Source organism: Telmatherina bonti (assembly GCF_933228915.1).
Source record: "Telmatherina bonti genome assembly, chromosome: 20".
NCBI lineage: Eukaryota > Metazoa > Chordata > Actinopteri > Atheriniformes > Telmatherinidae > Telmatherina > Telmatherina bonti.
This window is the reverse complement of record NC_136618.1, coordinates 14,673,878-14,690,977: the sequence shown is the minus strand read 5'-3', so window position 1 is coordinate 14,690,977 and position 17,100 is coordinate 14,673,878. Positions and strand designations below refer to the sequence as shown.

General features: G+C 41.8%; 1 protein-coding gene across 1 annotated transcript; it reads right to left on the bottom strand.

Annotated features, from left to right (window-relative positions):
- Nucleotides 1-1,523: 1,523 nt before the first annotated feature.
- On the bottom strand, nt 1,524-8,332 carry arxa (aristaless related homeobox a). Its single transcript, XM_079259388.1, has 5 exons — nt 7,942-8,332; nt 7,058-7,625; nt 5,478-5,523; nt 3,718-4,049; nt 1,524-3,152 (listed from the first exon to the last, which is right to left on the bottom strand). The coding sequence occupies exons 1-5, from the start codon at nt 8,129-8,131 to the stop codon at nt 2,885-2,887; spliced, it is 1,404 nt and encodes a 467-aa protein (XP_079115514.1). The 5' UTR covers nt 8,132-8,332; the 3' UTR covers nt 1,524-2,884.
- Between the last annotated feature and the right edge of the window lie 8,768 nt (nt 8,333-17,100).

Genomic DNA, 17,100 nt, shown 5'->3' with positions numbered 1-17,100 from the left:
CGCAGCAACCCCCCCAACAGCATTTCAATTTTCTCGCCCTTTTGCGCTGCAAAGAAAGTTTAAGCCTCGCTCCCAGCAGGTCCCCAGCATTCCCCAGATATTAGGGACAAATTGGTTTGCTATTCATTAGTTATATTCACAATAAGATTAAAAGTCTTTGGACAATCTCATAAAAAAAAAGGGGGGGGGGGGATACTGGGGGGCATACAAAACGAAAAAATAAGTGAGTTTGTGTTAAAGACTTTTTTAAAAAAACAACAACAACAAAAAAACATGAATCTCACACACATCATGGATGCTGGTTTGAGCGCAGGAGAAAATTGGTTTTCATCTATTTTCACTTTTTTTTTTCCTCTTCATACTTTTATTTAATAGAAACAGCCGGACTAACTGATGCTGCGCAAGGATACATCCATGGGCACATTTGTTCCAATCTGATCCGAGCTTTCTTTTTCTTTTTCTTTTTTTTTTTTTTGGAGTAAATTGAGTGATTAACGGGTGTCGGACCTGCAGAACTGTTAAGACTAAAAGAGCTGAAGGAATTAGAAAGAGGGGTTTCACAGATGCAGACCGTATAAAGAGGGACTACATTAATCCGCAGGGTAATTTCACGCGATTTGCTCGGGCACCATAGATGGGTCAAACAGAGGAGAATAACCATTGATTGCTGTAATAGTCCTGCATCCGTAGTGAGATCCAGTTGAGAGGAGGAGGGGGGATTTGGGTAGGGTGAGAATTAACTCTTGGTTGTGCGTGTGAAAGCCGTTTGATGAAGTGGTTTGTTACTTCATTAATGACAAAAGGGACTCTCTTCCATCGACACGGCTTTACAGATGTTAAGACCAATTTATAGCATTTAAAGGGTTTTAAAGGAAGTTTTGTGACTGGGGCCCACCAAGGTAAAGTGGGCGATCTAATTGAACCTCACCACCACCCTCCATTGCCATTATCGTGCGTTTCATATGTTGGGGGGATTAAGCTCATGAATATATGCTTAGTATTTTGTCAACTGCGCTGAAGAGGACAGACGCACGCAGCGCACCGGATTAAATACCTAATACATTTTTTAGCTCTTGCAGGTGGATCAGCCATGAATTCCTCCTCTTTTTTTATGTTTTCTTCTATATCCTTCAGCCTGCAAGCATTTTAAACATCTATCAGAAAAGTTCTGTGAATATTTAGCTCACATTCCACAAGGTTTCTTTTTTAAAATTCATGTTTTTTCATTTCTTAGAGCATCCCTAAGAATATGTGCAAGTTCATTAAATGTAAGACAGAAAGTACAGCTTATTTTTATTAGAGATTTTTATTCATATTTCTATGTTTCTTTTTTTTCTTTCCTGATTCATAAGATATGAGTCCTAAAGGAATTTGAAACAATAACTCATTTCATCAATGTCATTTATTCAAATTAGCATTATTAAACCAGGAAACTTACAATCACTTAATACGAAAAATAAACTGTCCTTCACTCATTTCCTTAAAAGGGGGGGGGGGGGGGGGGGGGGGGGGGGGGGGGGGACTTTTGACATAAATAATTATCTAAAAAGCTAATCATTCATAAACACAAGTTGAATTCTACATCATTAAACACTACACCGAGTGCAAATATATCAAAACATGGTCTCTTGAAATATACACGACCTTGTTTTTGATAATCATCCTTCTTTTTCTTTTTTAACTTATTTTCCCTCATTTTTTCTTTCTTGCTTTAAACAGTATGTACACTTTTCTTTCACACAATCAAGTCATTTTACACACATCTTACATGTCAGGCTGGCAAGTCCTGAAGTCACACTCAGAAATACCACTGCTGTGATAATCATTTCACAGAAGAAATGGATGCAAATTAACTGATGTAAATCAAAATGATATAAAGTAATGCTTCTGAGTCTGACTGATGGACAGGCAGGCAGCAGAGAGGCTTGTAGAGAAGGCTATGGAAGGTCTATGGACAGTTTTCCTTTGGTTCAGGTGGGGTGTGGGGTGGGGTCCTCCAACTTGTCTTTGTTAGAGATGCAGACTGGTTCAGCCCAGCAAACAGATTAAACAGTGTTGACGTCGAGCACACGTGTTGTCCACATTTGAAGTAGCAAGAATCCTTAAAATATAAAAAAAAGTGGGTTCCTCCTGCAGGCCTTCACCTCTACGTGTGTGTGTTTGTGTGTGCATGGACAGTAAAGCAATAAAATGGTCAAAAGAAAACTTGTGGCAGAAGAAGTTATGAATGTAAAATGATTTAGTTATAATAGACGTACATTACGGCTGTTGTGTAATTTTCTAAAGAGGAAAAAAAAAGGTTTAAATTTGCTTTGGATGAGTGCATCTTTAAATAACCTAAATGTTTCAGATTTAAAATCTCACATAAATTACTGAGAAAAGATGAGGAATTGAATAAAAATACTCAAAGTACATCTTCATTCATGTCTGAGTAAATGTGCTGCAACATCCCTACTGATGTGTGAACTCTGCATATTATATGCAGATGGTTGTGTGTGTATTAACTGCTTTATTTAATTGTGAATGCATCCATAAATATGTAAGAAAATATGTTTATTATTAACATTATTGCTTCATGAAAAAACTGGGTTATTATTTAGCTGAAAGCTTGTAAAATATTAAATTTAGTCTTGTTTCCTCATGTAGGGCTAGTATTAAGAAAATGATATCAGTCACACACAAACACACACTTTTTTTTTTTTTTAAACAGTGCTCTTCTGAATTTGGTCGTGCTATTTTATTGGGGGAAATATGAGCTAACAGAGATGGTAAGCCTCCAGAGGTATGAGTGGGGTTTATTTTTCCTTCTTTTTTCTGGGATCGGGGTGTCGTGGAATGGGACGTTAAGCCCGGGAAATGGAGGCCTAGAGCTGGTGTTGAGTGTTCAGCACACCTCCTTTCCTGCAGCTCCGGCAGGCAGGATGTTAAGCTGGGTGAGCTGAGCCGAGTGTTCCTTTGCCTTGAGGCGCAGTGCAGCAATGCTGGAGGCTCTGCGGTCTGCTGCTGCTGAGGAGGATGAGGAGGAAGAAGAAGAGGAAGGGTCAGGGAGGACAGAGCTCGCGTGAGAAGGGTTCTCTACGGGGGTTGCGGGTTGACGGAGGAGAGCTGCAGCGGTGGAAGCACTGGTCAAAGGACCCATACTGGAGAAGAGCCTGAAACAAAACCAAATTAAATAATTTAAGATGTTTTTTTTAGTTAAATTTTTTCATTTTACTTTATTTTTATTGACAGTTGTCTGATTTATTTCACTCCATCAATCTAAAATCGAACATGCAGAGGACGTGGTTATTGATGCTGTATTGCAGAAACTAATTATATCACATGGAGTGTGCCGTGTCACCCCCTCCCTCACAGCTTGATTTGCAGCATCACACATTTGGTTAATTTATTAAGACATTTGACAGAGTGATTACATGCCACTGTGTATGGTTAACAGTGTAACACGTTTATAATCAGACACCGAGATAAACAGTGACAGAGTGTGACTGAGGATCACTGTAAACACATCCAGTTAGTGTTGCATGATGCATTAGGAGTTTAATTTAAGCTGCTCAGCTTTTCTACATAATTGTTGTTATTTACTTTAAAATACAAGAATAAATGTGAAAGGTTGTGTTTTATGGGAGGCCTGTTGGAGTGATAGGCAGGTTGAGATGTAAATAAGCATAAAAAGCACATATTAGACCCACAGGAGGTATGTGCATGAATGTGACTCACCTGCCAAAAGTGGGTCCAATAAAGGCAGGGTGGCGGAACATGGCAGCCGTTCCCAGGAAGGTTCCCAGTCCCAGTGGGGTGGCCAAAGGTGGGGCAGAGCCGTTATGTGGTGGTGGTGCCAGGCCAGGGAAGGCTGCAGCTGCTGCTGCCGCCGCCGTCCATGCAGACTCCAAGGCGGGATGCGGATGTGGAGGGAAGGGTCCACCTTCCAGGTAGTGGCTTAATGGGTGACCGGCTGCAAGTGGGCCTGGGAATGGCAGGCCTGATGGGTGTCCCTGCACCCCGGCCTTTTCACGCTTCCTCCACTTGGCCCTGCGGTTCTGAAACCACACCTATGGGACACGTAGGTGACAAAACAGAGATCACAAGGGTGGTTTTGATGGATGATTAACTGCAAGTCAGCTAATGCTCAAGAAGTAAACAGCAGACCTCCATGTTGTGCTTTCTTCATTCTAATTAACCAGACTACTCTCTGATTGAATAGTTGTCTAGTTCAGGTGCATGGCCAACAGGCGGAAAGTCACCGTTAATTACCAGCAAGGTAAACCCCGCCACTCATGGCCCCTTAAATCTACTTTCTGACTAATTAAACCCCCTCCTCTTTTACTGGCTTCAGGGTGGGGAGAGATAATTAAGAGCGGTGTTAACAAAAGATCCAGAAAATTACCGCTGAACTGGCTCCAATAACAATTAATGCGCTTTAAATGAAATTCTTAAGAGACGTGGAGCAAGCCACTTCCACGCAAGAGACTATTTAACTTTCCCACGCATCCACTGTTGCCCAGTTTGCGCTGCGAAAGCTCGGGACTCTCACAATGAGCAAAATGTCAACATGTGGAAAGTGATTAAACGAGTCGGCTTGAGCGACAAGGACACACACACACACATTATTCCCAGAGGGCTGTTTAGCATTACACAGCCCCTCGGGAATTTATGAGTTTTTATCACCTCCTGATGGCGCCCGTTAAGTGATTTGTTCACCTACGGCCCCCCTAAAGAGACATCTGTTGTTTTACCGTCGGCCATAACCTCTCGGAGCTTCCACCGTGTTTAAACTGTCTCTCTGGTTATGAGCCCAGGCTTTCCACATGCAAGCCACGCTTTCACGAGGGATGGAGAAGGAGAGAGAAAGAAGGAAAGGGAGGAGGGGAGGAGTGGGGGGGGGCAACACCTTTAATGGTCTCTCATTCGCTCCCAAGTGCAAAGCATCGGATCAATGCAGGACTATTGCAATCACGTAATGGGAAATCAAATAGCATTATCCCTCCCCCTCTTTCTCTCCCTCCCCTCTCTCCCTCTCGCCTCACTTGCACACACACACACACACACACACACACACACACATTTCGGCCTCGCCCCCTATCTGTCCCCTCTGATGGGAATTCAAACAGCATCTCATCGCAGGAATACACACTGTGTTTGCTCCTGCACTAAGTGCGCCTTTTTATGAATCGCCGGCGTCGGCTTAATTGCCACTAAAACGTTCCCAGTTCGCGTGTAATAACATTCAATAACAGGAAAGTCCTTCCCCACGCAGCGGCTGGGGCCATTTAACACATTTTTACCGTAATAAATTATTGCCTTAAATTGGTCCATAATCGTTTATCCTCAATCAGTGACGCATATCTGCGGTTATCACCCAGCTCTGCATTGATGAAACATTAGGGGAGGAGATGCTGCCCCCCCTTCCAACTCCATTTCTGTTTGATTTACAAGGCGCATGCTTGTCTTTATAGATAAAGGCAAATAGAGCCACTTACTTGAACGCGGGCCTCGGTGAGATCCAAACGCATTGCAAGCTCCTCTCTGAAAAGAACATTTTAAAAGAAAAAATGAGAGAAGATGCAGAGACAGTCAGAAAAGATTCAAGGTTACAGGCCACCATTTGGAAGCACGCAGAATTGCTGTTTTGTCCCCTCCTGTTGTTAACTGTCAACAAAAGACGACCAAAATAGGCTTGATTTTTTTTTTCTTTCTTTTTCTCTCTCTTTTTTTTTGTCCTGGCAGGCATGAACTGCAGAAAAGACGCCATAGCAATATTCTATTTTCCCCTGTCACGGATGGGTAGAAATAGGCCTAGTGATTGTTAGATTTTCCCTAGCCAAGGCCTGTCACTGTAACAACATAATGGTCGGAATAATGACATCTAAACTAGCCTGCCACAAAGCAATTGACGCTCCCTTCAGTTCCTCGAGATGGGCTCCTAGTTCAAATTAGACCTACAAGTCGCTTTAAAGTAAATCGATTGGAAAAAATATGAATAATCCCAGCGCTAAACACAAATGTGGAAATATGCCCTTGTGTCTCGGATGAGAGAAACTTTCATTTGCAAGCAGATACAATTCTACTTTTACAGAAATAACGACTGTATTGGTATTATTATTATTATTATTATCATCACAAAAAATCTAATTCAAATTGTTGTAATCTTTATTTGAAACATGCCTTTGTGTCAGTAACGTGCGCGAGCCAGTTTGTGTGCACCTGCCTGTGGGCCTGGAGGTCCCCCCCCCCCTCCAGGTGATATAAAGTCCAGCATAACCCGAGCTGTTCCAGTTCATAATTCTCTCTTGACAACAGCAGTAGTCTTTGTCTCGTTTGAAGCGGAAATAAATGAAAAAAGAATAAAAAGAAAACCCAAAAAAGGTGAAAAGAAGCTATTCTCGCAGCACTTAAGAGGCCTATTGTTCACAGATGCAAGACACGAGTTTACTGTTGGGGCATTTCATGAGCAGGGATCTGTAGTGTCCTGTTGCAGACGGGGTGGGATTTCTGGGGAATTTTGCAGAATTTTGTGGACCACAAAAATGTTTATTTAAAGATACAATAATTATCACTAGTAATGAATGGAATTATTAAAGATGACCCTATAGATGTTTTCTGTATGTATATCTTCTTTGGAATATAGGCTATTTTAAATTAAATTTAAATGTTATAAATACTGTTGTAAAATTTTTTACAAAAGTAAAGTATTATCTATCTATCTATCTATCTATCTATATACACACACACACACACACACACACACACACATATATATATATATATATATATATATATATATATATATATATATATATATATATATATATATATATATATGTGTGTGTATAGTAATTTACCATGGTTGTTATTTTTTATTTCAATTTTTTTTTTTTTTTGGAATACAAGGTATTTTTTTAAATAGCAAAACTAATAACTTTGAAATCGGGAAATTTCAAAATAAAACGATCACGTTATTTAAACTGTTATTTTTTATCTTTTAATATTATCACTGTTTTTTTTTTTTTTTTTTTTTTTTTTTTTTTTTTTTTAAAAGCGCCGCTTTGTTTTATCTCACCTGGTGAACACGTCGGGGTAGTGTGTCTTCTGGAAAGCCCTCTCCAGCTCCTCCAGCTGGTAACTGGTAAACGTAGTCCTGTATCTTCTCTGCTTCCGTTTCAGCATCCCTTCCTCTGAGTCACTGCCCGCCGACAGACACACGCTGTCCTCCCCGTCCCTCACGTCCCCATCCCCGGCGTTCAAGCTTTCCCTCTCCTCGTCCTTCGGGGACAGCGCGGCGACGTCTCCGCCGCAGCTCTCCTCCTCCTTCCCCGCATCCTCCTCAAACTTCAGCGGGCCGAGCTCCACCAGTCCGAGGCTGCCGTCTTCCGAAGCCTCTCCGGGACTCTGATCGCCCTCTCCCCGGCTTAGCGAGGCGTTTTCCCGGTAGGACTTGCTGCGGCTAATGCTCACCTGTGGCGCCTGGCTTATTTTCAGGCCGTCGCCGGCTTGCTCCAGGAGGAGTCTCTCCCTGTCCAGTTTTTCCGCATGCTCCTGCAGATATTTGCCCCCAGGTCCGTACAGCCGACGGAGCTTGGGAGGCAGGTGCATGTCAGCACTGAGAGAAATTGACTCTTTTGTTGGCCCTAAGGAAAGAATATTTTAAAATGAATGACAAAATAATGATGGAACAGATCAAATAATCTCAGAATAAAGAAAAAAATAAATCACTCAAGAATTATTTCAGACTGCATGAGAAATTAAAAACTAATTTGTTTTAACTCTGAAGTCACTATTACATTTCCCCACTACGTTGAAAGGAACTGTTTTTCATGTAGTTCAGTGTTAACTCTGAACTAGCTTAGGCTACTTTTTACACACCTGTCATGGTTTCCATCCAAAAAAAAACAACAAAAAACCCAAACAAACATTTTCTCCCACTTATGTTTAAAGTTAACTTACCATCCACCGACTTGTCAAGCTCCCCTCTGCAGGGCAGACCTGGCAAACTTTGAGCCCCTATCAGCCTGACCTTACAGGGACTTCGGCGGCCCAGAATGCTGTCTATGCAGTAAGAGGAGAGCAGTGTCGGGGATTTACTGCTCTTCCTCTCGCCCCGGTCGTGGATATCTTCCTCAAACTGGCCGCTCATGTCGACTGTCTGGCTTCGTCTTTTCTGTGACGCCTGTCAGTCTCCCGCCGTCTTCTTACTCTTTGAGGGTCTGATACTCTTCTTCCTCCTCTTCGTCTTTCCCAGTTCTTTTAGGTCAGTATATTTGCTCACTCCACCCTCCGACTGCTCCTCTTGCCTCAGTCACACTCTCAGGTTATGACAGACAGCGGTTCGACCGCCTCGCGCTGCACTTCGCTCTGCCTGGCGTTTCTCCGCTCCGCGCGCATACGTGAAGGCTGTTACCGCGCGCCTGATTGGCTCGTGTGTGTGTGTGTGTGTGTGTATGCGGGGTGAGAGACAGCTCGGGGCGGCTTTATATATTTTACCATTAAAGTTAAATTGAGGGATTGAGGGAAAGTCAACAAAACCCGACATGGAGCTCTTTTTCTTCTGCGGAACGAACTGGGCACGTCAAAAACCAGCACATAGTAAATACTGTTCCATGCGTGCCAGCGTGGTTTTATCCTGGCTGGAGGGCGGGGGGATTTTATCTGCATTTATCAAGTGTTGAATGATGTAGCCAGGAAACAAACAAACAGTTTTTAAAAAGGTAATCAGAACTACTTCCGCACAGGTGCAAAAAAAAACCCCAAAAACCATAATGGCTTAATTCTCTTCAGCTGGCTCAAAATGTCACTGGAACTAAAATGAAAATGTTCATACAGTATGCATGTAAACTATTCAACAGCTTTCACACAAACGTTCACAATAAGAGTTTTTTTTCTATGAGAAGTGCGTTTATGTGTGAAGTTGGCTTCATGTTGGTGCTCTTAAAAATTTAGATTAGGGTTTGGCCTACTTTAAAAACGGATAAAATACTGTTTTATTTCTTTTTAGGTAACTGAAAAATATCTGAATAGTTATCTGGTCTGCACAAGATCATATTAATATTAAAAGGCCTATTCCAAAAAATTTTCTGCATCTTTTTTGTTAGTTTTTTGTACATATTTATTGCTCCCTTCTGCTACGTGCTGGCTTATTTTGGTCAGACACAGTCTCTAAAGTGAATTTTAAAGTATGAACAAAGTCCTGACGGATTCAGTGCTATATTGACCCTTGAAGTCTTCATTTAAAATTAAATTCATTCTTAACAATTCCCTCAAATTTCAGTTTTATGATTTTTGTGTGGATTAATTAAACCTATAAAAATTCTATGATGATGAATATGAAACATTGCGTAACTTAGACAGAAACTGGTGCCAATGCGCACCAAAGCTGCGCTCTTTTTTTTTTTTAAACCTCTGCCTACTGATGGTATGAAAAGAAAAGAAAAAAATCTGGCTCGGAGTTTCTGTTTAACCACAGTCGACACCTGTGAGAGCCAAGTCAGAGAATCGTCACAAGGAAATGGAAACACCAAACGTCAATGGTGGCATATGGTTTATTTATTCAGTTGTTAGTCAAATGGTCTCGTCTTGCAGCATTTTGATGCATCTATCTATCTATCTATCTATCTATCTATCTATCTATCTATCTATCTATCTATCTATCTTCACCTGCTGGATTTGGGGATTGATTTAGAGAAAGGAGAGGAGGAGGGGGGTGACGGTGATGAGACGGCTCACGGGGGGAGCTGGGATAGCACGCAGGAACTCCGCCGTGGAGAGGGGGAGAGATGGATCGAGAATGTAATTTTAAATGAAAGTCTATTTAACCCGCTGTGAATGACATGACCCCTATCCTCGTCTCAGAGCCCATCACTGTTAAAAGGATCATTTTCAGAATTCAATCCAAAAACTTCAGCAAGCTGCAATTTACACTTTCTGCCGCTCCTCTGCTTCTCCTCTTCCCCACCTTTATGTGCCAGCCCAGCCTGAGACGAGCAGTAAACGAAAAATAACAATAAAATATATGTCCAGAAAATTGCACAAGTTGTTCATTTTCCCCCCTTTAAAAAAAATGTTTTCTATATTTAAGCAAAAGCTTTGGGACATTTTTTGTCTTTGGAGCTGGAATTAGAACTGGGTTGATTCCTGTAAAGTTTAGTTCACGTTTTGTTTTCTCAGTTTTTGTGGAGTCCACCTAACCTAACTTCTAAAAACGTGAACTATTTTCAGATTTTAGGAAGCTTAACTCTTTGTGCCAAATAAATCAGTGGGAGAAAAACTCAGCATTTTTCTCAGCAGATGCAACAGTGTCCCCAAATTTAATCTGCAACTTTTTCCCCTGGTGTCACAAACTTCCAAGCTTGTTTATTTGCAGGCAAATCAGTGTAATGAATGTAATAGCAATATAAAATGTTATGCCTTTTCCCTGCTCGGTCACAAACAGACGCGCGTAATACAGACGGGTATTTAGAGTCGCTCTGTAATTTGGGGGCCACAATTTGATTCATTTATCCGCACACTGTTATTAACCCTGTGGAAAAAGAGATGTCAGCCGCCATTTCAGCCAGCAGGACATCCGCGCTTTGTTTAAATGCACTAATTACGCGTATACATTAGAGGGAGGAGGGAAGGGGGGGTGAAGAATAGCCTGAGCGCAATTTTCACTATTTCAATTTTCCTTCTGTTTGACGTGCAGGTGAAGAGATGGCGGAAAGAGGACCACCTTGTCTTTTCAGCACCGTCACCACCTCCTCCGTAGTTTCATAACTTGATAATGTCCAGGTGAACACAGAGTGGAAACTGTGTGTTTGTTTACCACGCACACTCTGGTGAGGATGATCTGTGGATTTTTTTTTTTTTTTTTTTTTTTTTAAAATCATGCACCTTGGTCGTTAAATCTAAACATGCTGCTATGAATATAGAAGCACATGTGAAAACGTTTCAGAAGCAAGTGATTCAGATAGTTTCTGATCTATTTCTGTGCAGTTCCGATTCTCATCATGGAAGGCCATAGAAATCCATCCAGACCAAAAAAAAAAAAAAAAAAAAAAAGCTTGGCCTTGCCTTGCAGGTCATTCAAATGGCGCCATCTCCTGGGCGCAATATGAAACTACCAAAGCAGGTAACAAAGTTCTTAAAATCCAAACACAGACACGAAAATTTAGCTGATTTGCATCCAAATATAAAATATTAAGAGTTAAACTTGTCATTTCTTGGCCGCCTCTCTCGACTGCCTTCCTTGAACCACTTGGCTCCTTGAAGGAATAAAGTCATTAAATCAAAGTATGCATCTCCATCCACCTAGAGACAGATTTAGGCCTGACAGACAGAACTACTTTATCACTCACAAGTTTGTCCTTGTGCAGCGCGTGTAATTACTGGTCTTGAACACGCACCAACTGGCCTTGGTGGCGGCGACTCATCCTCCATCCATCCTCGCACTCTGACATAATTGGACACTTGCTCTGCTTGAGAGGACAAGCAAGAGAAGAAGAAGAAAGGGGGAAGTGTGTGTGTGTGTGTGTGTGGGGGGGGGGGGGGGGGGGGGGGGGGGCTTTTAAGGCGCGCGTAAGCAAAGTTAATTAGCGGTTATTAACAGCCCGCATAATGAGAGCGAGAGGGAGTCAATTTAATGACTTTGTTAGCGCGGGTTCAGAGCGACAGGCGATGATCGAAACAACAAAGGCGAGCGCGCGCGCAGCCATCATCCGTAATTTCCAGCGGTAATGCGGTCTGATCAGAAACAAAGGGTTCTAATTTCGTTCAACTGACTCGATAATTTGTCCTTATGTAAGGAAAATAATTAATGACTTAATGCTTCAACAGAAGTAGCTTTTCTTTGAAGGGAGGGGGATTTCAGAGGCCTTGGTTTGCTGGAGAAGGTGGTAGCCTAAGGAAATCAATTTCCAGGCCTATAATTATTTACATCATGAATTTAAAACGTGGACGTGCGCTTTTGCTCCCGGTTTGTGCGCAGACGAGCGAAAGCCTATTTAGAAAAAGAAGGGAGGAGTTGTAAAGTCCCCCCCCTTCCCCATTATCACCAGTCAAATTGTGTATGACAACAAATTAGCCAATCGTCAAAGGAAAATATGTTGAATATGAAAGTATAATCAGACCTAACCATTTTGGCCAGTCGTCAGCTGGTCATACTTTGGAGATTTATACTCTACAGTGTATAAAAACTACAAGCTGGAGGTTTTTTTTTTGTTTTTTTTTTAAAATAACTCCATTGGTTGTATCTTTTCCCGATCATTTACTGTGGCTGCTGCAAAATTATCCAAGACTGGCGCGTCTTTTACGCATGATTTCACCATTCCACTGATAGGTTGAGGCAGAGGAGGGAAATTGTGAGCTCCATTATCGACTTGGTGGGGACACAAGCCGCCTGCGGGCCACTCTTGGATTCATGGCAGGTGGATAGGTCACCCACACGAGAGCGGCAATTTCACGGCCCCAATTGTCTTCTCTGATTACTGCTTTGATCACTGGAATCAAGAGCCCGGAGACTCTCTAAGCCCACTGCAAGGTCCGGCTTCGGCTCGTGAGCTGAAGAGGTCATCATCATCATCTACCATCGTGACCGCCATCATCTGCCACATCGTCACCACATCATCTTCATCCCCGCTAACAGTTGACCATGCAAACCTGGGGTGCAGTGTGCCTTCACTGCCGCGTTGCCCTTTTATTGATTGCGTGCCTTAATTTTAATTCGATTGCGCGAGTGTAAAAAAAATTCCGCAAGAATCATCCTAGTAATGAGATAATCAGAGTAATATATGCAAATCTGTTATGTTGCCAGCTTATCAAAACCAGAGTGCCCCCCCTTGAGTCTGAAGAAGTCCATTTATTCAGTTAGTGGCAATACCTTGCGCAAATGGCGCGATGCAAATGACAGTTGATTAGACTAAATTAAGAACCTTGTTTCTCCCTGACCTTGTCTGAGTTTTATGTTAATTCTTTTTTTTTCTTTCTTTAATGTGATAAATAAAGAAAAAAAAAGTGTATTTCATTCCAGCCTTTTGTAACCCGGAGCTCTGTATTGATAGAAACAATGGTCAGTCTCAGATTACTCAGTTTGCTTGCAGCTTGGATGATTCTCTTTTCTGTCTGTCTGTCACAAATCTCAGTATATCTCAGTAAATCTTGACCCCGGTGCAGCTCCCACAGTGTTGGAGTGAGCCGTTATAACTTCCTTGCTGTGGGGGAGTACACCTTCAAGATAGACAAGGCCTCTGAGTGTGCCTTCATGTGTGTGCCTGTGTGTGTTTACACAATTATGTGTACTCATGTGTGTTCCATAACATATTGTCTAAGGGGACAGAGAGAGTGGAGTTGGGACTTCCTCTCTGTGGGGTGTGTGGGGCCTGTAGATGGGAAAGGAATAAATCCAATATAGATTGCAGGGCTGCGCTGCCTCCCGCTGGGGACCCTCAGACTTGCAGGGCCCTGATCGAAGCGCTTTTCTCCACCTAAATTGTCCCAAGAGGCCGCAGGAGCAGCCGTACAACACCCCCCAGCTTTGAGGCTGCCCATGACCTAATGATGGTGCTGAGGGACAGACACATACACACATTCGCAGAGATTCACACACCAAAAGTCACACAAAATCATCCCCACAGATTGATATAACATTGGTCACACTCATGCACCGGTCAAACACACACTTTGACAAGAAAACCACACAGGTATAAACACACCCTCCTTGTTCTCTGGTGCTGAACACACTCATTCCTTGTCCAAAGACCATTCACCTCAAGTTTCCCCTCTTCACATCTCAGGCCAGCCCTCAAACCCACCTTGCTAAACTACAGTTAGTGGAGGCATCCTCACAGCCTGTCCACACACACTCCAGAAGGAGGTGTGAATAGTATAACTAGCACCACACCAAGTATCAGGACCGATACACAGTCCTGCCCTTTGGATCCCCTACAAGGAAAACTCCAGCAGCTCCCCAGTGCTATTAAGCTTCCAGCTGAACAAGATGGCGCTGTCATTTTGCTTCTGACCAGGGAACTAATTCTCTTTATGATGACGTATCGCATGTGTTCATGGATCAGATTCACAGACAATAAGACAGAATATTTTACAGGTGAACATTTGTTTCTTGTGCCAACTCCTGCATAGGGCACCATTTTCTTTTTCATTTTATGTTAATGTTCTGTGTTTAGATGATTTCCATGATTAATTTCCCTTCTTTTCTTCCCCAATTCTTTTTTCCACACACCTGTTGGTCCTCAATCCTCTGTGTGTTTGCTAAACTCATCCTGTTAGATTTTTCCTTACATTATTCCAACTATTTGTCACCACTTGGATGCATTTCATGCATGTTTGTATTTGATAGCTCATCTTTGGCTGTGCACAAAGCAACATCTCTGCGTGACATTGTTATTCATCAACTCTGAGACAATGCATTCTAAATACCCCCCCAGATGCTAAGACAAACCCGTGCATCACATAAACACAGACCACAAACACACTTGTACAACAAAATCCTTTTGACATCAATAATTGGTAAATCCTCTGATTAACTTGTAAGAATTGTCCTTAGAGTGCTTAAGTAATTGTGTTTGTGTGTGTCCCTTTTTTTAAAATTTAAAAAAAAAAAAATTTTTTATTGCATGCGCCCCCCTCTCTTTAAAGCACATCTTTATAACCAAGCAATTCCAAAGCAATTTTCTCTGTGGGAGGAGAGTGTAATTTTCTATTCTGTGACACTGTGATGTGTAAGAAACTGGGAGCTGGCACTAAAAGGTGTCTGTAGTGTGTGTCTTGGTGTGGGTGTGAGCTGCTTTAATGGCCAACGCGGGGCGGGCGGCGATGGTGGTGAGCGGGTGGATGTCAGGAAGGCCATCATTTAATGACTCCCAAATAGTGCCCTCCTCGTTAGAGCTATCGTCCTGGAAACGCGAGGCTGTGAACCACGAGAGCGCCACACGCTGCAACAGTCTTTTATCTTCATATTAAACCATTTGCATAACATTACGGCGATAGATAAGATTCAGGAGATACTCAACCTACTCAGGGAGAGACATAGAGAGAGTAGACGGAGGAGAGACAGAGAGGGTATACTGCATGTCCTTGCAAATCTAATCAGTGTTAAATGGAGCTGTCAGAAGTGTGTGTATATGTGTGTGTGTGTGTGTGTATGTATGGTACTGGCTTGTTCATGTCAGGAGTCATTTAGCATTAAACCACAACTTACTAGTATGTTACAGGGCTGCAATTATAAAGTGCAACAATCAGAGCTATTTCTTGTTAGATTTCACGTATGAATCCAGGAGTTATTTGTCAGTGATACACAAGGTGAGGCTGGGTGGTGACAATTCAGATGTCATGCATCCTTATGTGTCCTTCAGAGACTGTTTTCTATCTGAATGGATGGAGAAATTCTTACTTATTGTAGCAGCTCTGTAGAATACAAAAGAGCAACCAATTAGAGCAAATTACATTGGAAGCGTTTGCTGGTGCGCTTTGGAACAGTGGTTGAGTATTTTTTCTATGTGACATCAACTGACTAACAAAAGACTCAATTTGATATTTGTATAGGTAAAATCATCTGTGCTGGATAAAGTGGTGCTTTGCGTTGCTTGGTACCTGAATATACCTGGAAGCTGCACAGTAATTAGATGGGTTTTCTTGCCAATGCCTGATTAATTTGATCAAAACTACTGTTTATGTTTGCTTAAATGCTGGTAGAAATGGTCAACTTGCAAACAGGTACACCCCCTTGTGTAAATAAAATCAGAATGCAAAGATCTGCTTGTAGTTAAAGCTCATGTCAGCAACATATTAAAAACAGAGACAGGTGATGCTCAAATACTACTTTAATAATCTCAAAGAGAAGATTGCATTCATGGTAGAAATGTTTGAGATTTAGTATTTTGAATAGAGCATTGGGGTTAAATCATTTTCAGGCCTCATTTTCAGCTCAGGTTCGGACTCTTGCTGGCTCCGGGACTACCACTGAGTTTTACCAGTCCTTTCCTCTGTTTTCATGTGAATATGTTGAGGCTTATTGTCTTGTTGTAAACCTCTCCAGTTTCAGATCCTGAGCACTCTGAAGTCATTTCAATATAGGATTGATTTATTTTGTCTCCTCTCTTTGTAGGAAAACACAGAATGATGCTGCCATCGCCATGTTCGACTACAGATGGTGGTAGTGATGCTCAGTGCCTCGTTTCCTCCAACTTTGCTGTAAAGAAATGAACAAAGTTAATTTCTTTAGCTTGATGCAGAGACATCTGCATCAAGCTAAAGATACAAAGTTGCAGGAAGGCCTGATGACTCCTCAGGGATGTTGGGTAAATGTCTGATCAAGGCACTTTGTCTCTGATTACTCGAGTTGACTGGGCGGTTGGGTCTAAATGGTCTGTTAAATCTTCTCAAACACCTTCTGTTTAAGAATGTCAGACTTTTGCCTTGAAAAGCCACATGCATAGTTTTCCCTCTTTAGTCTAACATGAAATATTAAGCCTTTTTTTGTGGAAATGTATGAAAGACTCTAAATACTTATTTACGTTGTATGTTCAATCGTTACTTTTCAATCCAGTGGATAAAACACTCAAGAAAACCTCTTAAGTTGTGACGTCATGGAGAATTGTGTGTGTGATGTGAAAAAATAAAGTAATTGATTACCAGATGAGCTTACAACATGACTAAATCTGCAAAACTTACGCTGCTTTGCCCTAGAACTTGTATGCACACCGATAATCCACAGTAATAAACACACGGCAGTGTTCTGCAGGACAATATGATATTTACATGGATGCTACTTTCTTGCACATGCTGGGAAAGAAAATCCTGCATGTATAGTTCCATAAAATGGAGTTGTAGATGTTCAGGGGATTAGAAGGATTAATTCTTCATGATAGCATTCAGACAGTAGCTCCAATTAATCAATACACGGAGTAATCTGCTTTTCAGATGTCTGCCATGCTTTTTTTTTTCTCCCTCTTTTCATGTCCAGTCAGTTAAGTTGTGCTTGGAAAACTGCATTGCATCTAAGTCTTGAAGGCAGAACTTTTTTTTTTTTTTTTTTTTTTTTTTTTTTAAACTTTGAATGTCTTTGGGGTTGTTATCATTTTATAGGAGACATCATGCCAATGTCTGCATTCCATA